This window comes from Pseudomyrmex gracilis, unplaced genomic scaffold, assembly GCF_002006095.1.
Source record: "Pseudomyrmex gracilis isolate BER0280 unplaced genomic scaffold, ASM200609v1 scaffold_17, whole genome shotgun sequence".
Classification (NCBI taxonomy): Eukaryota; Metazoa; Arthropoda; class Insecta; order Hymenoptera; family Formicidae; genus Pseudomyrmex; species Pseudomyrmex gracilis.
Genome location: NW_018020601.1, coordinates 1,133,433 through 1,160,303, shown reverse-complemented (window position 1 = coordinate 1,160,303; position 26,871 = coordinate 1,133,433). Strand labels below are relative to the sequence as shown.

General features: G+C 40.7%; 1 protein-coding gene across 3 annotated transcripts in view; it reads left to right on the top strand.

Moving 5' to 3' along the window:
• LOC109864092 (dorsal-ventral patterning protein Sog) overlaps positions 1 to 26,587 on the top strand; it is a 30,941-nt gene extending 4,354 nt beyond the window's left edge. For all 3 annotated transcript variants that reach the window (XM_020444980.1, XM_020444979.1, XM_020444981.1), the window contains 7 exons: positions 11,499 to 11,602; positions 15,210 to 15,339; positions 20,078 to 20,143; positions 20,618 to 22,435; positions 22,869 to 23,020; positions 23,682 to 24,011; positions 25,471 to 26,587. In XM_020444980.1, the coding sequence (XP_020300569.1) occupies positions 11,499 to 11,602; positions 15,210 to 15,339; positions 20,078 to 20,143; positions 20,618 to 22,435; positions 22,869 to 23,020; positions 23,682 to 24,011; positions 25,471 to 25,680 (2,810 nt within the window). In that variant the 3' untranslated portion in view covers positions 25,681 to 26,587. The remainder of the gene's footprint in view (positions 1 to 11,498; positions 11,603 to 15,209; positions 15,340 to 20,077; positions 20,144 to 20,617; positions 22,436 to 22,868; positions 23,021 to 23,681; positions 24,012 to 25,470) is intronic.
• The last annotated feature ends 284 nt before the right edge of the window (positions 26,588 to 26,871 follow it).

Here is a 26,871-nt window from a genome sequence, read left to right as displayed (position 1 = left end):
GTGCATTAAATAAGTTTAGTAAGCCAATGCGCTTTTTTTTTTTTTTTTTTCAAAGTAGGCGAACGACGACGACGGCCGCATTGCACGTTGCACATTGCACTTGTGACTAGCCAAGTCCGCAACACACCGTCATTCTCGTGTAATCGTTTTATTTAACTTCCATGTGCACGCGATATTGTATACGATCTATACACGAGAATGAAAAAGCAAGTCAGAAACGAAGAAAAAAGAGATAGAAAAAAGACAAGAACAAATTTACAAAATAAATAATATTCTTTATCTAAGAAATAAAAAAATATAATAATATTCTTTAACTAAGAAATAAAAAAAAAAAACAGAAAAGCACTATGTTTTTTTGCGCACGCCGACACACACACATAAATTAGTTTTTATATTATATAAATCATAAATTATTTTATATAAAACACAATAATGCATATATATTGATTAAAAATATTTATTTTTTTCTCAGGGAATTTCCCAAACAAGAAAGTTTAAAACTTGAATACTGAAAAATATGTAAAAGATATTAACATGAGAAAAAATTTTATCCGCATTACCCGATTCATTGAAATTATTTCGCAATTTCCTCGAAGCGTTAAAGGATCATTATTCGGAAAGACGCTAAACGGTATATTGAAGAACTGAAGAAAACAGGCCGACGCGTTTATAGCTTTTTCGGTCCAATTTCATAACGACCGAGCGCGCGCGGATGATCCCCTCACGTTTGCGCATCGCGTGATTTTTCGCCCTTTCGCGTGCACTCGCGTGCAAAATGCATATAGGGGTTTCTCTCGAAAATCGAGGCACCACACGAGACCCCGCGTTCGCATCTCTCCTGCTTCTTTGAGAAAGGCTGCATCGCGTTGAGGAGAGGATCGTGTATATTTAGACGAGCTGCAGACACAAAACGACTTACCACCACCTCCGCGACGGACGGCTTCTTCGTTTCTCTCCTCCTTCGTTCTCTCGGTTTTCTCATTCCCTCCGCCTGCCCTCTCATTGTCGCTGTACTTATACGGTATCTTCGGCTGAAGTTGAGCGCAATTCTCGCATACGTTTGCAAATAAGAAAAAAAAACAAATATCTTCCAGAATTATTGCGCCATCTCCTGGATGATTTGGTTAATCAGGATGAAAATCTTCTCGAGTTCAAATTTCTAGATAAAATAAACGTGATGTTCTACATGAAAATTTTTCTATGTAAAATGAAAAACAAAAGTTAAAAACAAAATATTTGTAAAAAACGAGTTTTAGATCAAGACTTTGAAGAAGAGATTTAGAAGAATTAATTAAAAAAAAATAAATTTCTCAGATTACTTGCACTTTCCATTGTGCAATCGAGATTCGTTGATACTCGCTGACCCGATAGAACCGGACAAGGCACGGCAGGATGTACGAAATAGACTGCGTATCGCCATTATCCTCGGATGACATAGGTGCGGTTTGCGCTTTATAAATTTCCTCGTAATATAGAGCGCGAGCAGCCTCGTTACCATACAACCTTGTCGAAAAATTGCGCACAATAAACATAGTAGACATATTTGAAAACACGAGAGAGAGAGAGCTCGGAAAATCCTAAAACCTTCTTCCTTCTCCATCGATGTTGCGCGCTTTAATATCGTAAAGATCGGCGTTTGCGGATCTTTACGATATACGCGACACGCTCTTCTGTCGTTTTCCTTTGCTCCCGCGAGAGAGGAAAGTCCATCACGGGAGAGAGGAAGGGAGGGAGAAATTAATCGGTCGGTCGAGGACAAAGAGTTTTAGCGGACATAGACGCAACGCATTAACGCGCGGAACTTCAAAGTAGGACTCGCGTTTATACACGAAGGCAAGTGTGACATAGTACTCGGGCATCTTTTTGCCCGCTAGGCTCGAGACATATGAAAAAATGATCATAGAAAGAGTCCGAGAGAAAGAGAGAAGGAAATGAGCTACGAGAGAAAAAGGATGAAAAAAGTAAGGAGAGAGAGAGAGAGAAAGAGACTCAAGGGTGGACTTGATGAATCTAAAATTACGTTTATTTGTTCTTTTTTCGCTGCATGCCTCCAAGGTCACCAGACGCAACGAAACAAGATTCCTCGTTACGTATGTGCGGCATGCAGCCGGTATAAGTATATGGATATGCGTTTTAGCGTTGTGTATTCCGTCGTTTCTGTGCGCACGCATGGTGCCGCATTAAAGCGCTTTTTTTCTTCTGTTTCTTTTGACGTCTTCTTTCACCGCAAACTACCACCATCGTCATAGCATTTTTCACTTTTCTTATAGAAGAAGAAAATGAAGTGGGTACGTCTCGTATTCTCGCCCTCTTTTTATGAGCAACCTCTCATTTAAAAAAAAATATCAAGTTTTTGCGTACACAAAAACTCACCCATATAAAATCGATCGTCACGCATAGATTTTTTTCTTTACACAACAATTCCTTGAAAATTGTCAGATGAAAAAATTCCTTTTCGAAAAAAGTGCAAATTTCTTCGAAACTTCTGATAATAGATTTATCGATAGTTTCGACGTGTGTGTGTGTGTCGTAAGCGGATTTGGTGAATGAACAAGTGAGGCACAGGAGCCTCACCGTTATCGATGCTGCGCGAGAATTTATCAACTCGAGAGTTTCACTTTCTTCTGCGCCAAGGTCCGGCCGGGTATCCAGAATTTTAGTGAATAAACGCGAGTTGTTCCGATGTTGCTTTTTATCTTGATTACAGTGTTCAAACGATTAAAAAAAAAAAAAATTCGCGTCTTTCTAACTGTAATCACATCCATAATTCGTAACAACGGAATTTCACAGGAGTTACCGAGTCGGTGTCAGATTGTTCAAGATTGTATATATATATATATATATATATACACACACTCATATATAATTGAATAAATGTCTGGAAAAAGAGCGTATGTTAAACTAGCTGTTTCTTCACCTGCTACAATGAACAATGATTTGTTTTTCCGCTCTTCCCTAAAATTTATGAAATGTAACATACACTCTTTTTCCAGACATCTCGTTCAATTATTGTTTTAACGCGAGTCCTCCCTCCCCCCCATTTTACTGCTCCTGATTTTATTGAGCGCAAAAGGCACAACCGCTAATCGGTGTACCGTTAACGTAACTTGTATTCTCTACTTACGCTGTTGCTTGCTAAGCGTCGAAGCGTCGCGAGAAGAGTTATTGTGTCACAGGCATTGTTCGTATCTCGCGTGTATCGCATCGCGTCTCGTGCATAAATCCGAGTTGGTTTTATTACGGGGACAGGGCCGCGCACCGTTAAAGTGCGACTGTGTGTCCTTTTCTTTCTTTTTTGTTTTTTTGTTTTTTTATGTCTCGGGACGACAAAGAGAAAGAGACTTTCGTCCTGATTTTACAAGCCGTTTCAATTTACCCTTTACACAGATAAGAGAAGCGCGTATATCGCGAAATCGCGACGTCTCGCCGCGCGCGATTCCGCTAAAATAATGCCTTTCATTACGTTCTCCCGCGGACGAGTTTAGTCTGGACGCCGTCCGAGGAACGCATGGCGCACTGGCGCCGCGCGAACGAATACACGTAGTAAAGAGTAAACCCTTGTCGATCAAATTCTGTGAATTGCGTTTCAAACAAATATTTTTGCATCCTCTCAACGTGTTGCGCGAGAGGATATGTTGCTTTCGCCGCGAAATCTGGGAAGAGAATCAATCTTCTCTTTTGCACTATTATGTTTCCGCTTTATTTTCATCGGGATCAAATATATAGATTACGAAACTGTACAAAAGTTTTATCTGAGAGATATTTTAATTGATTTATTTCGATGCCGCTGTGTACTATGCACCATGTTACTGCACGACACACGCACACACGCGCGACGTCATCAAAATCTGCTCCTTGAACGAATGGCAGTTCGCGATTGGTCGCTCGTTATCTATGATCTGCAAGGAGTGTTGAAATCATCATCACAAATAGGTTTCCTTGGAAATTTTACTTGAAGCAGACGTTGCCGAGGTTCTCGAACTTGGTTAAATACAAGAGGGTTGCGCTCGCCGCCGCTATGAACAAGCGCGCGTATGTGCGGACAACAATAAACGACTTAATCGAAGCGTTAAGCAGACAATGCCTCAATTAATGTAACCGATTATTTGTGATATTATACGCGCTGAGGAAATAAAAGAAGCGCATGCACTAGTATCTTGAAGAATTTTAAGAGATACTTAAAAAAATGGAATATTTTATATCACGTTAATATGTAAAATAGAAAAAATATTATAATTCATAAAATACTAATCTATTGACGTTTTTCCATTAAAAGCGTTATTAATTATATTATTATTTTATACTCTCTCATATATATTTAGCATTTTATTATATTTTATATTTACAGTAATTCATATATAATTATTATTTATTTCACAGAATCAAAATTTAAGTCGTCTGATATTTTGTTTTTACGATGTGTACAATTTCTCAGATTACAAGCTGGAATTTGAAACCCGCTCCGTGAATTGCTTCAAACGGAAGAGCAAGCTCAAATGCGCGCTTGTTCAAAATCTCATTTGAAAACGAGATATATCTCTAAATAAAGTTATCTTCTTTTTTTCTCTCTCTCTTTCTCCGTCTCTCTTTTCGATGTGTAGAAGGCAAGGTTAACTTGGACGGTTTTTTTGTTGTAAAAATTTCTCCTTCCTTCTGCATTAAACAACGCCGCATATAAAGAAGACCGATTTCAATTGGTCCTTGAGCGAAACACTGACGAAGACCTTTCCTTATTCTCAGTAGCGATCGATCGTCGCTTCGATAAGTCGGACAAACTCAGATCCTGAGAAGCGCGGTATTGATGTATTATTTATATCGATTTATTGTCAGTTTGCGCTTCTCGTCTCGGTGTTCGTTTCTCGCCAAGTCAGAAGCGGGAAAAGTCGAGAGCGCGTCATCGGCCAATGATCATCCATTTCTTATTATTTAACGACCGCTTAAGAGATTTCTTGCTAGTGGATTTTCCGTCACGTGTTTCTTGCGCAGCCGTTAATTACGTCTGGAAAGATCGCGATACTTCCGGAAACGTGTATTCGCGCGCACATGTATACTCACATACACGTTACAATACGCGTTTAATCGCGTTTTTCGCAGGATTTTGTCGTGTTTTTTTTTACAAATATGATTTGTTTTTTTTCCGTAATTTCCAGCAATAATCGTCGTAACGTACAATCGATACGCCGCGCTTCCGCGAAACTAAATCGTCGGTTTCTTGGCTCGCGTGAAGAATTGACACGTGCCAGCCGGAGAGAAGTTTCCTCGAGTAATACAGAGAGTGAGTCGACACACCGAGCAACACAGCGGGTTTATCCGTCAGACAGTGCTGATTTAAGCCAGACTTCAGCTCTCTGGCATAATCCCAATGCAGTTAACTCAATTACGTCCTCTCTTTCTTTCGCTCTCCCTCTTGCGCAAGAGGAGCGAAAGTTTCATTCTGCCGGGAAGAATATATGAAGAGTATGAATCGAACCTCATCCGTTTACGCACGTTGCGAACCGTGTGCGTAACACACTCGAACATTACTCCACTCATTCGCTCCAGTTCCTGTTCTCTCTTTTGATTAACGTTCTCGCTTTCTCGTTATGAGTTACGCATTTCGTTCCTCTTATTAACACGATTTGATTGAATCTAATCTAATGTAATTTTGACAAGAAAAACATTTTTTTACTTGGTTCTTAATTATAATTATTTTATTTAAAAAAAAATTCTTTTTAAACCTATTCTTTATCAACACAATTTTAATAAACGCAAGCTTTAAGCGTCGAAAGAATAAATTTTCGAATTAAAAACGTTTGTTTTTTAAAATTTAGAATCTGAATTAATAATATTACGCACCTACGCGTTTGCGTTTGACTTTTAGTAGTTTTATTTATATTTTTCAAATTTATTCTTGTAAAAGTCATTTATTTGCTCGCTTCGTCAATTCGAATTAATTGATTTTCACTCTGCGTATGAAAAAACGGCACCGCAAAGTGACGTCTCCAATGTAGGTCTTACCTGACGTTCGTTTCACAAACGTTTATTTACATATCACTCGTTATACACGGTGCATACATGCGTTCCTCGCGTCGCGTTGCAGATACGCGCCGCCGCCGCCGCCGCCGCCGCCGCCGCCACTTCTTATCAGCGCGGACCGTCGCGCGACCGACAGAGGGATTGGCCCGAAAGGCTTGGCGAACGTGAATGCATCGCATTACGCGTGCACTGACTTAAGCCGCGGGCCGCAAGGTCGGCATTTCTTGAGCCGTGCGTGACATCACGTAGGTGTACAAACGGACATTACACGGGGGGAGAGAATATACAGGGCGTGTCGGAAATTGCGGAGCAGCTCCGACAACGAAGAGATGATCTCGCGCATGAGAAAACAGATCGGAAATGCAGGACGCAAATGTATTTCGTGCGAGATTTTTTTGTCTGTTCTCTATCTGAACGATTAATTTTTTGAACAAAAAAGATTTTAAAGCTTCCGATCTAAAACAATTTGTATTTTACGTATCACGCGCTATAAATTATTCTTCATATTTGCGTCCCGAGAAGTTAAGAAAACGCGATCGCGTACGTCACGTGCGTCGGATGTCGCATTACGTAAGAATCATCTATGACCGTGAAACATCTCGAGACCAGAAGACCGAGGTCTGTCCTTACCTTCGTACCGTAGAGCATCGCGACTTTCGAGGCGACCGACCGTTCGCGAGCGCCACTTTCTCGCCGCGCCGGCTCGCTCGAGACGTCTTTAACAACGTCTCCGCTAAAAGCGAGCAGACACGTAGGCGATGCGAGGTGTCGTCCGATTGTTTATGTATGCGTGAACCGCACGCTGATACCTGTCGACGTGTAGATTTACGAACGACGCGATATACGCGTCATTCGCTCGTGCATTTCATTTTCTCTTTATTTTTTTTATTTTTTTATTTTTTTTATTTTTTTTTCTTTTTGATACTGTGACCCGTTTCGTGTTATCGAATTTCATGTTATTTCACTTCCGATCTCGTTCGAGTCAGTGAGTTTCGAAAAAAGGGTCATGTATTCGGCCGATACATATTTACGCACATTTTTAAATCGACTTATTTTGTTTGTCTTAAGTTTTAAATCGTTGCTCGCGAAATATCGGAAAATTGCACTGTGTAAAAAAAGTCTTTCAAACCTGCATCGAATAATTCTGCATTAAATAATTTAGAATCGATAAATTTAATGTAAAATTTTCACATTCTAGTTTAAATATAACTAAAACAAAACTAATGTATTGTTTTGTAAGTTTTTTTTTAAACATATCTTGAGTTTTCCTCCCGGAAATTGTTTACAGTCGCGCAGCAGCAACATTTGCTTTGTAATTTTTCTATTTTGCAAACAGGCAATTTCGGAATTTGACTTATGCAATTGTCGATATATCGTCGAGAAATCGCGCACCGCAAATCCTACACCGCATAGAAATCGCTTGTTGGCCGTTCGCAGCGCGAAATTCGTTTCGTTCGCAGGGCCTGCTTGCTTGCTTGCGAGATCGCGCGCGCGATGCTAAAGGTGATGTGAAACTCGAGACGAGAGCCGGCAAGATGTCGAAAGGAAGAGAGGCGCGAGAGAAAGAGGCGAAAAGCAAGGGAACAAGCGGATAGATGTCACGTTCGTAAATCTATCTGAGAAAGGATGCAGAAGCGAGGAGGCGGGCGGGGAAGAGCGAAAAACGAAAGGTAGAGCACGTGTTTGCCATTCGCTTAACCATCCGCCGCCGCGCGGATTACCAGCTCGTGTGCATTCCGGTTGCAACTTTTCCACGCTTGCATTATTTATATTAGCAAAGCGAAGACACACTCATGACACCCGCAAACGAAAAGCGTGCTGCAAGGATTGAGCCAGCGAATTCCCGCGGCCGGCCTCCTTCCGATCGGCTCGTAAAATCGGTCGGCTTCAAGTGCATCCGTCGTTAAACATCCTGGTTTGACGCACTCGACCGTCTTATCGATGGCATGACGCAATGGCAGCGCATCAAAACGAGAATAGCTGCACGTATGCGATGTATCGGGCACAGTTTTTTATTAAGTTTTATTTTTCAATTTTCACGGGCTTGATGCACATATACGTTAAACCTATTGCTTGCGCGTTACACAGTTGAGGCAATTTAATTTAATTAATTTTAATAAAAAAATAAAATAAATCATTTGACAGTAAATTTACTATAAAGTTGAACTTTTTCTATTAATTTATAACTCGCAGCTTTTATTTTATAGTCAAGTTTAAATAAATGTATGGCTAAATATATGGCTATCGATGTGAGACGTTAGGCAGACACGATTTCATTCGCGAAGGATGATCGCCGATTAATATCGTTAACTAATCGCAGTCATTATCATCAAGAAAATACATTGCGCAGCTGTGCAATTTGTTGGCGCGGCTGTGATTGCGAGTAATCGGGACGCGCATTCCGATCGTGTGTTCGTGATAGACGTGTTTCGACTGATATTTAGGGTGTGTATAAGTTTCTCATGTGCGATGCAATTGGAATTAATAGCTAGAACCAGGCTTTTCTGTTGCACATACAGACAGATGATATAACGATGTGTACACGTGCGCGAAGTAGAGAAATTTATTTCGCCCGTTGGCAACAAACATGCATACGCGCGAATGAGTTGCGAGGAATACATAGAGTATACACATAGCAAAATTGCGAAGCGCCGCTATTAATTTTCGACTTAGTTCTGACCGCAATATTTTATAAATAAATATAAATAAATAAATATATTTTGAACTTATTTTATTTTATTAAATAAATAATTAATTGGTTTACTTTTTTACAATTTTTATAACTTATGGTTTAGTATTTGTAATTTAATAATGATTTTATAATTAAAAAAATTTTTTTGTTTTAGTTTTTAATTTAACCTTTCAAACGAACAGATCTAAAAAATGACGAGTTTCAATGTATCTTTTGGAACGTTTTTCGAAGAATGCATTTTTCTAGCGCTTAACTTTGACATGCAATATTAAATAAAAAAAGATTATCAAATACTGTTTAATAGTTGCTGAGATATACACGTTCGAAAGAAAAGGAAGCAACTTTTTTCAAGAAATCAGATTTTTTCATTAAAATAATTATCATTATTTTTGTAATTAAGACTTTTTCAAAACTCAGCTTCGGTTTTGCAAAAACTTGCTTATAATTTGAGATGAAACATTGTTACAATTGTTGTGTACAATTAAAAGTAAGACGAAAAAAAACAAAATAGAAAATATTTTTTTATAGTTTTGCAGCTCATTTTGTACATTCTCTTTACATAACATTCTCTTCGGATTTCGAAGCAAAATCGAAATGTTTGTTGTAAATCGCTGTAAATGTACATAGATTTTAGTAAAATATCATAAAATTGTGAAAAAAATTACTTAATGTATAAAAAGTGCTGAAGCTGGAAAAAAATGTACTTATTTTTCGAAAAATCAACGTCTCGAACAGGCCTGGATCTGTCAGATCTTTTTCACACTTCACAATTAAACATTTGCAAAGCAATTGACGCTGTCCTTTACGTTGTCTAAGGCCCTAAAGTTTTTTTACAAGGCTCTCAAATGTCGCTCTAAACTAATATCTATCTAGAATATATCGGTTTGTAACTTTTGGATAGGTCTGGGAGATCTATATCTGTCTGTGAAGGGTAATCAGATCCCAGTATACTGAATCCAATTCAACTCGGATCTTCGAGACTTATCAGTTTCTCATGTTTGCGGTTTCGAGACGTGACAGTTCGAGATTGAAAAATTATTACAAGTCTAAAGAATATACATACTTATACGAAAACACAGAAGATAGTGAAACAATGGAAAAGTGCAATGAAGTGAAAGAAAAGTCGGGCGCAAAGCATCCCTATTGCGAGAATTTTAGAGGAAAAAACGGAGATGAGAGAGAGAGAAAGAGAGAGTGTGTGTGTGTGTGTTAACGATTCACTTTACTATGTGCTGCATGACTCGCATATTTTTAACGCATCGACCTGTGTGTATATCGTAAGTGTGTATATCATGGCTCTCTTGAACTCCTAGTTACTTAAGGCCACGACTTTTCGCTTAGAACGACTTAGCGCGCGCAGTTCAATGACCTCGTGCAAAACGAGCCTCTCTCCATTTCCCTTTCTCTAACTTGTACATGACCGAGTTCTCTCTCTCTCTCTCTCTCTCTCTCTCTCTCTCTCTCTCTCTTTTTTTATCTCCCTTCGTCTCTTTCTTCTCCTACAATAGATAATTATCACGGAGAGTGTGATAGTAAAAAGATCTTTTTCTAACTTTTTTTTTCGTATGCGTCTCATATGTTGTGTCTATTATAATATTTGGTTTGCTAAACAACGGACTCATAAAAAAAAAAATTCCGGAACAGAATGGAACAATTCTTGTCACATCTTGTCCAAAAATACGCGTGGGCGAGTGACCCTATAAGCATTTTCGTGCGACTCTGCTAATTTCAGGCCAAATGTACTACGAGAAGGAAGGTTTAAAGAAAAAAAAGCACAAGCGCAGACTGCAGTACAGTCGCTCAGCAAAAGAAAAAGTAGCGCGTAACGATACACACACGCGAGCGTAATAAGTATAGATGACGGATTCCTATTACGTTATTTTTGAGCTTCCAAGCGTATATTTTTACACGCGAAAAAGAAACAAAGGACCTATCGCAATTAATTATGTCTCCGATATAATCAATATCGATCTTCTCTTTTCTCACGTTAAAAGTTAAGATTTCACAAAATTTTTATTGCACAAAAACTCCGCGCGTTCACAAAACATATGCGAATACATTACTGTTGATTTATTAAATTTATATATCGACACGTTTTTGCTGAATCTCATGTCATCTTTCTCGTTCTTCTCGCGAGACTCTGTAAACTCGTAAAGTTTGAGAAATTTTGCACCTTGTGATCGATGAAAAAAAAAAAAAAACAAAATAAAGTATTTCACAACGATATAAAAGTTCGAAGCGAATTGTGAATACTCGGCGTATCTACTACGCCAACAGTCAGCGGCGGCGGCTAACATCTTGACAGCACATCTGCGCTTGTAAACATCAGCGTCTTTGCGTATCTAGGATAAAACGTGACTACGTTAAGTTGGAAGGTTTTAAATGTGAACACGCGCGCGCGCGCGACGCATGTATTATCGATGAACGCGAATGAATATGCGTGCGGTTGGCGTACAACATACCGAGCGCGTTACGTTATATCCAAGGCGTCAAATTGCGCCTCATTCGTCGATGATGGCAAACGGAAGTGCGTCAGCGTAATACGTAGACACGAGAGCTTGTAGTCGCGCTTCGTAATAAAAATGATGTAATATATATGTCTCGTCTATATATATATATATATATATACATATATATACATATAAATCTGGTAGAAAAAAAACCGACTGAAAATTTTGGAGTTTATTTTTTTTTTTCCAAGATTTCGCGAATATAATTTCTTAATAAGATTATCGAATAATAGCAATAATCGATATTAATCGAGCGATTCTTTTTTTCGTGTTTGTTTCAGAATGCACCTTCGGCAAGCACATACGCGAACTGGGATCGATGTGGTTCGCGGATCTGGGACCGCCCTTCGGTGTCATGTACTGCATCAAATGCGAGTGCATACCGGTAATTATCTGTCGTTATTTATCTCACAACAAAAAAATACCTAATAATAATTAAAAAAATTGAAGTAAAAATTCTTCAGAAGAGAGAAAAGAGGAAAAATTACGGTCAATATAGGAGTTTTGACGTACAAGATCACATTTAACGCAACTTCGTACTGTGTTTAGGCTCGCATTGGCCGTCACATTTTTCTTCTTTTCTAATAATTTTGCTCCCTCACAAGATTTAACGTATTCCACGATACATACATACCTACTGTGTGTGTAACGACATTTATTCTTTCCCCCTCGACCGCAATTTGTCATCGATTGCATTCACATTAAGAACATTTAGCACGTCGCGCGCTCGTAACGTTCGGCGCACGAAGTGTCTAGTAAACAATCAGTGTCACTAGAATTTATTAACATACATGAATAAAGATTAAACGTGTGATTCCGTTCTCTCCCGCGTTTTTTAAATATACTGACGCGAAACACAAACAATTCGCGTTCACTTATTCATTCTCGACGCTGTTTCATTTTCTTCAAGCTTAAGCAATTTAAATCGGATGTTCACGTTAACAGAACTCGCGCGCAAAAACAGAGATGAATTTTTATCAGACTACGTATACATATATATATACACGCGTTAACTTCTGTTTCTTATGTTATGTTGTGCGTTTTTGTATTCTTGGAATCGTGGTAACTCGCTCGTTTTTCGTAGGCGCAGTACGTAATTTAGCATCTCGGAAGGAACGTACGTATATACAAGTAGCGCGACAACAATGTGATGGTAAAAAGATAAATTATATAAAATATACTTAATGAAAAATGTCGAAACCGCGCAGCACATCGTGTGTGTTTCGCTTAAAACGCACGCGATCGAGGAGGGCGCGAACTCGAGAGGAGAGAAGTCAACCGTATGATCGCGATTGCGTCACGAATTTACGCACGAATATTTACTTACGATCGCGCAATATTCATCATTAATATTCCGTTTGTATACGTGCCCCTTTGACAGCGCGACACGCAGTCGATGCGCAATACTAAATTCTTCTCGTTTTCGCGTTTTGCATGCAGCGAACGATAAACGCCGATTGTTCATCGAGAGAGCTTCTTTTCCAGAAGCGTAACCGTATTAACATTCCCGTCGGGATCGCCGTGTCGCTTGTAAATACAAGAAAGCGCACTTGTTTCGCGTGTGAGTTTAATGCACGATCGGTTTCTTTTCTTTCTTTGCGGTTGTCGCATAATTAATTGGACGTTTTATTGGCCGCGATCGTTTTATCGCCGTTTAATTGACGCATCGAAGTCAATTCTGTATATTTTATGTATTCGTTGCTAAAAAAAATTCGCGTATTCTCGCGGGGGTTCTTTATTATTGATTTGTCAGATATGTTTTTTTTTTCGCGCGAGGAGAAATGCTAGAAAGAGAGAGGTGCTAAATTAATCACGCGAAGATGTTAATATTGATAACATTTAATTTTCGAGCTTCGAGCGCGCGTGTGCAAAATTTGAAATATCGAAATGCGAGGTATTTCTATATACATGCTAAGCAGCGATAAAACGCGATAAACAATCGCGGTAAATATTAATACAGCGTTATCTGGAACGATCGTCAAATTGTGACGTCACAGAGAAGCTCTGCGTCGGCGCTTACATTGTCAAAAGAAAGAATTGAAATTTCGCGGTGTCACTTTCCTATGCAACAACGCGATAACATAACAGAAGACGTTTGCGAGATGAGAGGCAGCGTTTGCGAGTGAAGTAACTGAAGGGATTTCGCGGGAGGAAAGATAGTAAAACGCGCTTCTCTGAGCTATTTCGCGAGAAGAACCGAGCAGGCTCGGGCACGCGACGCGTGCGAGTTAAAATCCTTCTTCCTTCGAAGATTATATTATGATCAACTGAAAAGACGGATGGATATATGCAGTGCGCATGTGTGCGTGTATATGATACAGAGATGGATGTACGAGAGAGAGAGAGAGACGCGTTGCTGCACGGCGTCGGCGCGATGTTATGTTCGGCTCGTGGACGTGAACGCGAGCGCGGTTGCTATTTTTAGCCTTCGGAGGAATGACAGTCCCTCTCGAGTGTATATGAGGAGCTATTGATAGGTCGCGGTCTTGGTTGTGGACGAAGAAGCAGACGCGTCGCGTGAATCACACCGTCGTCGCCGCGAGAGAGAAGAAGCCATGTCTCTTCAACCCAAAGTCGTCGTCGTCGTCGTCGTCGTCGTCGTCGTCGTCGCGAGTAATGTCGCGATGCTTTATTCCCGCTAGACTTTTCGCCGAGAAGATGAGAAGAGTGCGGAGTCAACGTGATCGTTTAAGGAAAAGGGTCTTATGTGTGATACAAGCTCTTTATCTTTAATCTCTTTAATAAATTTTAATGTTGCGCTCAATAGAAGCGCGCATTTGCGCGAGCGATCATTTACAATGATATGCGCGATTTGAAATTCCAAATTTATTTGCAAAACTAAATTTGACGCTTCTCTGTCTCAATTTCAAGTGCGAGTTGCAAGACGTTTAATGTCGAATTTTATATAAGATGATGCTATATAACGAGATAAGATCGCGACGAGAGTCAATCGAATATCTGAGAAGAAGTTGATTTCTTAATCAATTTATACGCGGCTGTTTCACGCGAGCAATACTCAACGATGACGTCAAAAATGTCAAATTTATTTGCAACAGAGCTGTTTGGTGCTTTACTGCAATTCTAAGTTTAACATTCTTGCTTTTCTTCCTCCTCTCGTCGCGTTCGAGTCGACGTGATAGAATCGTCGTCGTGTTTTACGTATCAGGAATGTGTCGCGGCGGCCTCTATAAAATCTACGACTTGATTCTTCTTTGCTAAATGAGATCCCTCGCGCTATACGCGTTGCGATTTTAGTAACTGCATCGCGTATTCCGCAGTTGTCGCCGCGCGCGATTTCTTTTTTGTATCTTCCCACTTCGTCGTCGCGCGCTTGAAGAGTGAAGCGGAAAGCAAAGTGCATACGAAAAATAAGATAAAATCAAAAATTTTAACCAATAAGCTAGAATCTTAAAGATTCATACTCTATAATAACAGTGTGTGCATAATAACTGACCGTTATAATTAATTTTTGTTTTTTAGCGAACTCGACGGATAACATTTGTTGCGTTAATTCTTCGTGGATAGAATTCAAAAATGATGATTAGTTAGACAGATTGAGTCTGTGAGACCCACGCGACTTCAAAATCGAATATCTCCGCGAAAAACCAATATTTTTTCAATTTTGTTTTTTTTTTTTTTAATCGAAAGTTTGAACAATTCTGCGCTGATAAAAAAAAATCTGTAGTACTTTCAAAGTGTTTAAAAAAACTCAATTGTTACTAGAGACACTGATGCACAATTTTTGAATAGGTCTGGGAGACCCATGTCTGTCCGCGAAGGTTAATATTCATTGATTACTTATCGCGTGTTTTTGTCCTGCATTTGACGCACGCGCAAAACTATTTCCACGTATTTTACGCTTCGCGAAAAGTCAAAAGTCACACATTAATGAAAACGCGACATTTTTTTTCTCCTGTTACGTTGGAAATTACATAACAAGCGTAATTTTCTCAATGGTCATTGTCGACGATCATCACGTTTTCTGTTTTCAGGTGCAGAAGAAGCGACGCATCATCGCGCGAGTTCAATGTCGCAACATTAAGAACGAATGTCCCAAACTCACGTGCAACGAACCAGTTTTACTGCCGGGTCGATGCTGCAAATCTTGCCCCGGTGACGTCAGTAAGTTATGCAATATGCGCGATCGTTTTTTGGTTGTTTTTTTTTAACTCGTGGATTGATTTTTCGCTTTTGTGAAAACGCATGCGAAATACTTACGTAAAAAAGAAAAAAAACGAACGGAAAGCACAAAACGAGGAAGAATTAAATATAAATATATAATATTTATTTTAAAAAAGTTTCAATATTTATATCTTACCCAAAACAAATGAAAGAACACCGCAAGTTTGAAGAACAAGCGTCTCTACTGCTTTATATACTACAAATTACGCTAAAATGTTAGAAACGTGAGATCCGCGTAATTTACCACACAAGCACAATTGTTCGGCCGGTTCCGCTCGATATCGAGAAAAGAGAGTCCGGGGACCTCAAAAGGTATTCCGGCTATGCGATTTACTCCATCCGCATTCTACTGCCGACCGGCGGCGGGACGGTAGATAGATCTGCGCGCGCGGAGCGAAATAGAACGCGCGCGCGTTTGTCGGTGTGCGCTCTCGAAGAATTTGGTCCCGGCGCGATGCGGTGAAAGTGGTATATCCCGCGCGGCGCTGATAAGACAGCCCAGATAAGAAACCTTCTTATGTGTGCGCGCGCGGCAGCGCCGCGACGGTAATAAGCGTGAATTGACGCATGAACAAAAAACGCACACACACACGCTCTCGCGAAGTGGCGATACTATCGCCTCCGCGAGCTTCGTATTTTATTGCGCGTAAATCATTTTATTCGAAAAACTTGCAAATTGGCCCGTTAAGCCTTTCCACGTGCGTGTACGTGTGTGTGTGTGGTGCGCGCGTTTAGCGGAACCTTTCTAATCGTCATGGCTGGCGCCGATGATCGCGGCGTTGTGTATTTACCCACGTGTGCTGCTCCTCGGAAACGACGAAATGATTCCACTTGTGAAATATATATACGGATAAAATTGTGAAAGAAAGATAAGGCAGATAAAGGATGTGTTTTTTTTTCTACGGATAAAAAATATTTAAAAAACCACGATGCTAAAGTAGCAGAGAGAAAAAAAGATTTGCGTGAGGAAGGTTAGCGGATCGTGTTCTCTTGTGAGGAAACTTGAATTGTAATCGGTTGAGAAAAAGGGAGAGATGAGAGAGAGAGAGAGAGAGAGAGAGCAAGAGGGGAGATGAGGACGGACGCCGCGGTTTAGCGCCATGGCGCCGGCTATATTACTGCATGGCGTCACTTCGATTAAGCCGTGCAATCTAAATGTAAATATTAGCATACGTAATGATCGGGCATAACGCGCGCGTTGGGAATAGACGGGCGGATCAGACGATAAGGAGAGCGAAAGTAGAGAAAGACAGTGAAGAAAGATCTAATAGAAGAAAGGATCATTTGGTGGCAAAACGATGTAAAATTACTTTTATTTCTTTATTTATAGATAATTTATAAATATTTTACTGCAGTATATATGTACAAAAGCTGACAATTTTTCATTTTTAAATAATTAGGCTTTTTCTTTATATATAAAGAAAAAGCCTAATTATTTATTATCATATCAATAAAGAGTAAATAAGATTTATTTAAAAATCAGTGTCACTTTGTAAATTAATCAGACTTTATAAGTGCAAAGGAAATCAAAACGCTTATAATAAGAAAGTTCTGTGTGTAAGATAAATTGTCTTACAAATTCATTTTCACAAATAGCGACTTGATCGCGATTGATTGGAAGAGACAAACAAAATAAAGCAAAGAAAAACAAATTCTCAATAGAAAAATTAATCTACGCAATCTCATATATACGCAATTTACAGACGCTTTTATCTTACAAGAGCGGTCGATGATTTTTTTGATATCGTTCGCGCCGATAACTTTCCATAGTTTTTTTTTTAATTTTCGGAGTAACAAGATCACGTGCCTGTAAATAGAGACGAGATGTGCAATCGCTCAATGCTCATTTTTACGACGCGCGCGTATCGCTTGCGGTTTATTGGCGATGCAACGAAAGACGCGCGCTTATTATCAATTGGGTTAATATGACACTTTTGATAAAGCTCATCGTGTCGCCTGCCGTTGCAACTGAGGAAATCAAAGTATCATAAATAATAGAGAAAACGAAAGTAAAAAATTAAACTTGTAAACACAGTGAAAGATGATCATTCCTAGAAAGTGCAAAAACACAACATCTTGTATAAACATAAAATTTTTCATAAACATTTCAAATGTAATTAATATACCTAATTAAGGTAATAAAGATAATAAAGAGATGAAAATTTATTTCAATATTTTTTTTCAATAATTTAACAAAACGCTCTTTATTGTACATAATGGCATTTTGAAAAATAAAATCAAGTATATGCTGATTTAAATAGTATAATCAATTAATAAGAGTAGTGCGAGAAAACACAAACACTGTTACTTATTGAGTCACCACTCACAAAGGAGCCTCGCGAAGTGGAAAATTCTGGTTTTGATGAAACTTTGCATACATGTAGAGATCAATAGATGAATATTGACATATTCCGTTGCGGCCCAAAAACCGTTTTTGTCAATATTCATCTATTAACCCCTACTCCCTATGTGTGCAAAGTTTCATCAAAACTAGAATTTTCCACTTCACTAGGTTTTCTTGTCAGTAGCAGAGGGAACATGAAATGGAAATAAAATCAAATAAAACGAGGAGTTGACGAGATTCAAGATTCGAGTCATACGAGGGGACGACGAATCGTTTTTGACAATTGCGGTCGCTCGTTTCTTCTTGCACTTGCCGCGAGTCATTTGTTCTCATAGAATTCTCGTATCAATATCAACGCGCATCAAGTTTATTTTCCTCTGCACTTGGCGACATCGAATGCCTCGATCTCCTCTTCCTTCCCTTCCTCTCTCTTTCTCCTCCCGAAGACATTTCGCCAACGTCGCTATAATAATAATCGTCGTCGTCGTCGTCGTCGTCAAGCGTCTGATAGGGGCTCGTTGCCCCCTGCTGATGAAAGGTGAAACTGGCCGCAATTAGTAGCGCCTTCCTTTTACGTTCCACGAGGAAACATACTGCGACCCTTGAGCCCGTCGATTGGACCGTCGCATCGATTCTCATTCGGTTATTTCTCCGTCGATTCTCGTCGATCCTCATTGGAGAGCTCTCTTATTCCTCCCGGCACTTTTGCGCATCTCTGCTCTTCCCGGAGCGTTGCGAAAACAAATTAGACGTTACTCACTGCGGGCAGCTCCGATCACAAAGAGAACAATAAAGCGAACGATTCGAATTATATTCGACAAGAGAGAACATTTTTTTTTAAAGTCAATCGAGAGGATACACACGACCGAGACTTTTACGAGCCTGGGTGGGACTATCGCGATCTCTTCGCGTTGCTGCTCGCCGGAACGGTTCTCGCAAATCGAACTGTGTGTGTGTATGTGTGTGTATGAACGACAACAGTCAGATCTTTTCCTCGATAATCCTTAATCCTGAATAACGGTCGTCCTTCGATCTGAAACGGTGTCGCTACCCGAGGTGGCGGCTTTCGGTAATACAACCGCCCGTGTGACTGTAAAACCGCCGACGTGTGTAGTATTAGATGACGCATTAGCCTTTCTAGTCACGTTTGCAAAACACGCCGCAGGCTCCATGCAAATTCACGCCATAGTGTGTACATGTATCGTCGTAAAAGTCAAGAGGGGCTATTTTGAAGTGGCGCGCTTGAGGTGTAAAACTCTGTGTGCGTGTGTGTATAAAAAAAAATACATATATATATATATATATAGTGTGTGTGTATTAAAAATAAAACTGTTCAAAAGAAAAACGAACGATTCGGTAATTCACGCAGCAGAAACGGAAACGAGGGCGTAAGAGAAGCGGCGGTGGGTCTCGCGCAGTCAATTATCACCCGTAATCAACCAATTAGCGTTATCGTCGTTTATGCCGCTCTTTTTTATTCGTCTCTTCCGATATTAATGGCGCGACACATCGGTGCCGGCGTCGGCAGATTCGATTAGGTAGGCGGAAATAGTTCGGTCTGGCGAAACTGGTCGTCGCTCGTCGACGAGGCGAGGGAGAGACGTGCTGTACGTTTTGCGCGCGGCAATTAACGTCTCCGTGGCGCTGAACCGGCGCGGCATGCGCCATAAAAGTAACATTCAAAGTAGCGGCGGTTGGCGCCAGCCGACTCTTTCCCAAGCGAGCGCGAGCATTCTTTATGGTCCGTGCACATGCCACCACCGGCTGCTGAATCGACTTGAATGGGGGATCGACGCGCGATCGACGATCGACCGGTTATTTTTATTTTATACCCGTCTGCCAAACGAGAGAAGCGAGGAAAGGAGGAGTGTGCGGAGAGCGAGCATTGCGGCGCGTCGCTATGCATCGCTGCCGCGATGCGAAGTGCAAAGGACTCTCACGCCGAGTTCTCTCCGCCAAGAGAGTTTTATCCTTCCTTTTCACGAGTTCTATAGAAATTGTGTTTCTCTATATTCGTTTAGTTAAATTTGAATGTAAAAAAAAAATATATATATATATATACATATTTTTGAAAAAAAACTTAAGAAATTCAAGGACGCAATTAATTATGTATATTGAACGCTAACAGTATGCTGGTCTCGCATTGGTTTTTTGCTCATCGTTGAAATTTTCACAAGCTTTTTCATTTATTTATTATGAATATTTATGACAAAATACATTTGTATATGTTATAAATATTTATAGCGAATTGTAATGTAAATTTGAACGTTGAAAATTGTAGGTTTTTTGTGCAACATATATAATTTCGTGACAAAAATGTATTTCTTATTACAGATACGGACGTAGTGCAGGATCTGCCGGCGCAGTTGACTTCAGAAGAAGAAGAGCGAAGTTTAAAACGTAAGATTTAAAAATTTGTTACACTTTATGAATAATTATGTTACATAATTATATTTCTATGTATGTTTTTTTTATATTGTACACATATATTAATATTGAAAATTATATAATATTTATATATATATATGTAATAATCGTTCACTTATATTATTTATATATATATATATATAATATTTCCTATTTCCAATATATTCCCGTATATACATATAAATTGGAAATAGGAAAATATTGAAAATTAAAAAAAAAAACAAAAAAAAATATCTCTCAAGAACATTAACATAACGCAATAACATGTTATCGTATTTATGTTTGTCTGTTCATAGTTCTCTCTGTGACATACATTTACATATTTTTTTTTTCACTTGTTTATCATTCTTATTATTTATCGGCGCACAGGAAAATTTTCACCGAAACTGTGCCAAACGTCATCGCTTTTTTCTTAGCGCAGTCTGAGGATTTTTCTCTCGATTACAGACTTTGGCACTCTGTTGACGGGTAAAACGTCGCAGTTCCTTCGCCGCGATGATTCGAAATCGACGGCGTGCAATAACAACAACAACAACAATAACAACAGCAACAATGCATGCAACGTGTACAACAGCGCGTATAATTATCTAGCAACCGGTCGCTTCACGTTCCATCGCAAGAATCTCTACTATTCGTTCTATCTGTCCGCGGCGACGCCTCGGCCGCGCAGCATACAATTCGTCGACGGATTTGGCAGCATCCTCGAGGAGCAGACAATCGATCCAATCGGCGGCGCATATCAGAACGCAACTGGCAAGTTGTGCGGCGTATGGAGACGCGTTCCACGTGACTACAGAAAATTGCTGCGTGAAGAACGTCTGCACGTAACCTTCATTTGGGAATCGGCGAGCCTGACTGGTCAGCTGTCCCGATATCGCGCACTGGCGACCGAGCAATTTTCATCACTGCTTGAACCTACGATGGGCGTTGATCTCTCGTTGATGTCCGGTGCGGGCGCGACAGCAATTGTGTCGGCCTCGTCCGCGTCGGCACCATCGATCCACGTGTCGCTCATCTTCAACGGTCTCTTCCTACCGAACGACGTGGCTGACGTTCCCCTGATCGTCAAGCTGGAACACGAAGAAAAAGATTACGTGGTCCTCTTTGAGGAGATAATAGTGAAGAAGCCGTCGAACGAACTTAACTTTGGCGAAGTTCGTAGCGCAATTTCCGGAGCGGATCTTCGTCTTTTGACACGGGGCAAACTAGCGATCAGTATAATGTCCCGCAAGGATCCGCAAGCTCTTCGATTAAGTGGCACGGTGATTCCGCGCGCGACCTGCGACAGATATGAGGCGCTGCTGGTGTCTGAAACGCCGTCCAATGCGGCGGGATTGGCCTGGGCCTTCTTAGATCGTAGCGGAGCGCTACAATATGGAGTCCAGTTGATAGAACTCGATCAGGAAAGTCCGTTGGTGACGCTGGTAGATGAGGGAGGGAAGCGAAGAATGGAACTTGAAGATCTAACACCTTCGTTGATAAACGGTTTCGCAAACGGTTCCCTGGACCGGCCCGGACCGCGGCTTCTTCAGCCTCTCTTCAATCAGGAACTTTCCGTAGTTGCTGCGAGTCATCTCGGTTCCATGTTACGCGGTAGACTTCTGGAGAGACCTGTGGCGGATGCCAGAGACACCGCCGCGCCTTTCTTGTTGAGAAAGTTAACGCGAGAACACGGACCTGTCGGTCTGGTTTGGACCGCGGTGGACCTAGACTGTTCCCTACACTACGAGCTGGAACTCGCAGGTTTTCCTGCCACGTCTCAGGAGCTGCGGACATTCCGTTTATATTTGGAAACGATGCCTATGATCACACAGGGCGCTCCCGTCGCCAGGAGACTTCTCGAAGAATTCACAGGATATTCGCTGGAAGGATCTGTTACCGGACTGTCGCCGTCGGAACTCTACAGAATCGACGCGGGCATCAGTTTTCTCGAGGTGACGGACAAGCAATCTATTCACATTCTGAAAGCTCGTTTCAAGGCTAAAGCACCGATCAGTTGTTTGTCGCATTACACCGAAAACGACGTTACTTCTGTGCTGGCATACAATTTGCCTCCTCGATCGGATATCGAGACCACCGCGTGTTATCACGAGAAGAAATTTTACGAGGAAGGCGTGCAATGGACGTCAACGTCGGATCGCTGCTCGATGTGTCATTGCTATCGTGGTTTGGCACAATGCGATACCGTGCCGTGTCCAACACTTTCCTGCGCGCCAGGGAAACAGTTGAAGCAACCGCCAATTGGTTGCTGTCCAATATGTGCAGGTATGGATATTTATTTATTTATTTTCTTTTAACCTTTTTCGTAGACTAACTTCCAAAAATGACTACTAGTTGGACTGGGTCTGTGATACCCACGCGACTTAAAAATTAAACATCTTCGCGAAAAATCAATATTTTTCTTTTGTTTTTTTTTTTAATCAAAAATTTGAACGATTCTGCGTTGATCCAAAAATAAAAATTGAAAAAAAATCTCTAGTAGTTTTGAAGATATAAAGCATTGAAAAACAAACTAATTTTTACTAGAGACGTGTGAATGTGTGCAATTTTTGAGTAGGTCTGGGAAACCCATGTATGTTCCCGAAAGGATACTGAAAAAAAAAAAGAAAACTTTTGATATGTACAAAATTGTTTAATATTACGTTTAAATCCGTCAGTTCTATACATTTATGGTTAATGATTTGTTAACAATATTTAGCGTCAAATATCGTCGAAAGTAACGCAACGACGACCAAGATCAATATCACAAAAGGTTGCACGTTAGCTGGACAATTTCATCTGGCGGGATCGTCCTGGCATCCGTATTTGCCGCCAGTAGGATTCGACACTTGCGCAGTTTGCACCTGCGACGTAAGTTATTATTCTTTCACAATAGAAATTGAATGACACAAAAGTTTCTTTGTGTATTTTTAATTTTATTTGAAACTTATTTTATTTGTTTTTATTAATTTTGTTATCAAACTTGATTTGACTGACTTTTAACATATGTATGCACATGATATTCACGCTCTCGCGCTCAAATTGCAAACCGCGTGACCATTACTTTCGGTGCAACTTTACAGCACGGAAAAATCTGAGCGCGTCATGCCACGTCCTAAGAATGCGGTTGCGGTCTGGCGAGTTAATAATGAGTTTAATTGAATGATTCAGCGACAAGATTTTCTAAACGATTGTAGTTTATTAATGCACGACCGAATCGTTTCTCAGCCAATTTACACGCCGTCATAAAAATGTCATTCGTAAAAATAACTCTTCTGTATATTTACGAATAAAAAAAAACCACACGTACATAAATATATTTCTAGATAAAAGACAACAAACATCTTCATTAAACACGATCAACAATACAGCTATAAGAGTAGCAAATCCTTGAAAAATTTTACAAAAAAAAGTTAGAATAAAATAAGATGTAACAAAACAATTTAATTTCAACATGCAAATAAACGCGCAGCGCGATTACCAGGAGGTCGAGTTATTCGTGATTTACATTGAAAATTCATTTATCTCACAGGCTGTCACACTAGAGGTGAAATGCCCGAGGGTGCAGTGCCCGCCACTCGAATGTGACGAGAAGGTCGCCTTCAGGCCGGACAAGAAGGCTTGTTGCAGACAGTGTCCGGTAACGACGCCCAGCACGACAACGAACGCGGCCAACACCGGCGACGGTGGTCGCTTGCCGCGCGACCAGGCGTTATCGTCCACGACGCGACGTACTCCGGAGGACATACTCTCTTCCGGCGGCTGCAAGTATCCCTTAGGCGGTCCGTACGAGAACGGCATGGAGTGGCATCCCCGAGTGCACTCGCACGGTGAGATGAAGTGCGTCAAGTGTCGTTGCAAGGTGAGAAACCCAGCTTTGCTTGCGAAACTTTCTAAAGAGTGTATATATATATATATACATATATATATATATATAAACACGCGTAAACATAATGCGTCGCGTGTAAACACATATACACAGTGCAAACACACGTGTTTATCGTTTATCGTCACGATTTTATATCTCTGCAAGGTATCGCGGGAGCGAATCAGAAACGCTTTTTACGCTGACGCGGTGCGCGCTTACATCGAAAAATAATTCGAATAATCGCGTTTTTGTTTTCTTGCTCTCAATATTTTGTTTACGAGAACGTGCGGATTTGAAATAATAAAATTGACGGCGCGCGTTTGACGAGATGGTCTGTCTCTCAAAGAGTTAAGTCGCGCGAATCGTATGAAAACGAAGGCTATTTGTGAATAAAAAGGTTGTTCTTACGGCCTGTTTATCGGGCGTGTCTAATCGTCTTAATCAAAGCGGCGGCCGCGCGCACAGCGAGACACATCGCGGATGCATCTTGTTGCCAAGCGGAGAGTAGAGTCTTAGAGCTTGCTTTACTTTTGTTCGTTGCTCATTGATTCGTTTAGAACGCGCGGTCGGTCGCCTCGCGATATACATCCAGACACGGACACGACGAGAAAGAAGACCTTTAAGGAGAAAACCTTTAACCGGACTTGCTCGCCCGGCCCGACCATTATAGGGTCCATCCATTACGATGAAAATGGAACGCCGCGACCTCGGAGCAAGCCTCTGGCTTGCGTCGCGTCGCGTCGCGACGTCACACGAAACGGAGCGAAAAATAATATCGCATCCCGATTCGTGAGAAACGGAGAAATTTTCTCCGACGGACCTCGTTGCACCGGTTCTTTCGGTTTTTATTACTCGCGCTCGCTCTTTTTCGTTGATAGATGAATATCGTCTCGCTAAATATACCGAGAATCTGTTCTTAGCCGCACTGTGTACATCTTTCGAGAAAAAGAGAGAGAGAGAGAGAAAAAAAAATCAGAACACACGTGAAAATAAAAAAATTAATGTAAAACATACGGTTGAAAAAATAATAATGAAATATGTAAAACGGATGTAATTTATTTATTAAATCCTGCTATAGCAATTAATCTAAATTTTCGACAAACATATCTGATAAGTAATTTTCATGTTCTATTGTTCTATTGTTTTTATTAAAAAAACGTATATACATTTAACTTTTTTTTTCTCTCTCTCTCTCTTTGTATGTAAATAAATAAATATGTATACTACAGAAGGTATATATTTGCATGTAATACCACATATAATTAAGAAAGAAAAATCAATGACGCGTGAAACGGTTTGCTTCTCCGTTTCCCGGAGACCGCGGCTTTTGCAATTCCTCGCGGATTATATACGCGCGAGGTTTGCGCAGCATTGTTCGACAAGCGGACCTTGCCTCGCGCGCCAACGTAAATGGTAATCGTAATGGGATCGTTCGTGTGTGTGTGTGTTTCAGAACGGCGACGTCAAGTGCGACAGGAAACGCTGTCCACGGTCGCTCTGTAACTCGATCGCGCATCAGGTGAAGCGTGGCGAGTACGTGCCGGACGCGGACGACTGCTGCACGGCGCAGTGCCGTCGCACGAGGCGTCATCATCGCAACAATCATCACTATCATCATCATCTAGCGTCACGACACACCATGACGCCCCGCGAACTCAGCTGAGCCCGACGATCCCGGAAGAATCCGCTCCGATCCACGAGGAAGCTCCGTCCCGCGTAGCTGGATGCACACCGAGCCGTGTATCGTATCGGATAAATGGCAGAACTCAAATCGATCGCGCGCGATCGCTCTTGTCGAACAATCGATAGAAATAACCAAAACAAAAAAAAAAACAAAACAAAAAAAACAAAAAAACAAAAATAAACTAAAACGAAACAAAAGGCTGTATTCGCGAACGTGTAATATTAAGATCTTTAGAAGTGTCGGGGATTTACAGCGCTTGTAGAAAAAAAAAAACAAAAAAATAAGGGATAATAATACACAAAAGAATGCGATGATCGATGACGCGAGATGGTAGCTGTTAGCGAAAATTTTATAGTTCGCATTCAACTAGGCGAGAAACGCGCGCGCGCACACCCACACTCACACCTACGTACGCACGCACGCACGCACGCACACACGCGCGCACACACACACACAAACATACAAACACAAACGCTCTTCGCGGTAGAATTTCGCGATGTTCGATGACAAGAGTGATTAATCAACGATGACGGATGCGCGCTCGTTGCTCAAAGTTAGTTTCGTTGTCGGCGGCGAAATGAAGTCGCGTGTGTATGCCATAGTACATGCGTGCGCGTGCAGGAAGAGACGAGAGAAAACGCTAGTGTAATAAGAGGAAGAACGTGGATGGTACACACACGATATAAGATGCTATTCTTATCCGCGACGCCCGCTCGGTCGTTCGCTCTAGAGCCTCCAGCGCCCGTAGCCCAGACGCTTATTAATCAATTGATCCTCATCAGCGGATAAAACGGAACGGAAATCGAGCGCCCTTCCCCTTCGCAACGCGTCGCGACGGTTACGCGTTACGCTCGCAGTAAAAAATTAAAAAAATAAAAAAAAAAAAGTAAATAAATAAAAATAAATAAGTAAAACAAACGCGCGAGGGGTTGAAAACTCGGAAAAGAAAGAGCGATCGGTTTTAGTCGGCGAAATTTACAGTGCCCTGCTGTACCCACTAACATCTTCGAGTTACCCAGCAACCAAAGAAGACTGAAAAACCTCCGATGGCGGCATCAGTTAATATACGCGATTGCTAAATGTGTTTACTAATAACTACAACTTTTTATGGATTTATTATTATTTTATTATTATTATTACTTACTATTATTTCTAATATATTAATAGTAT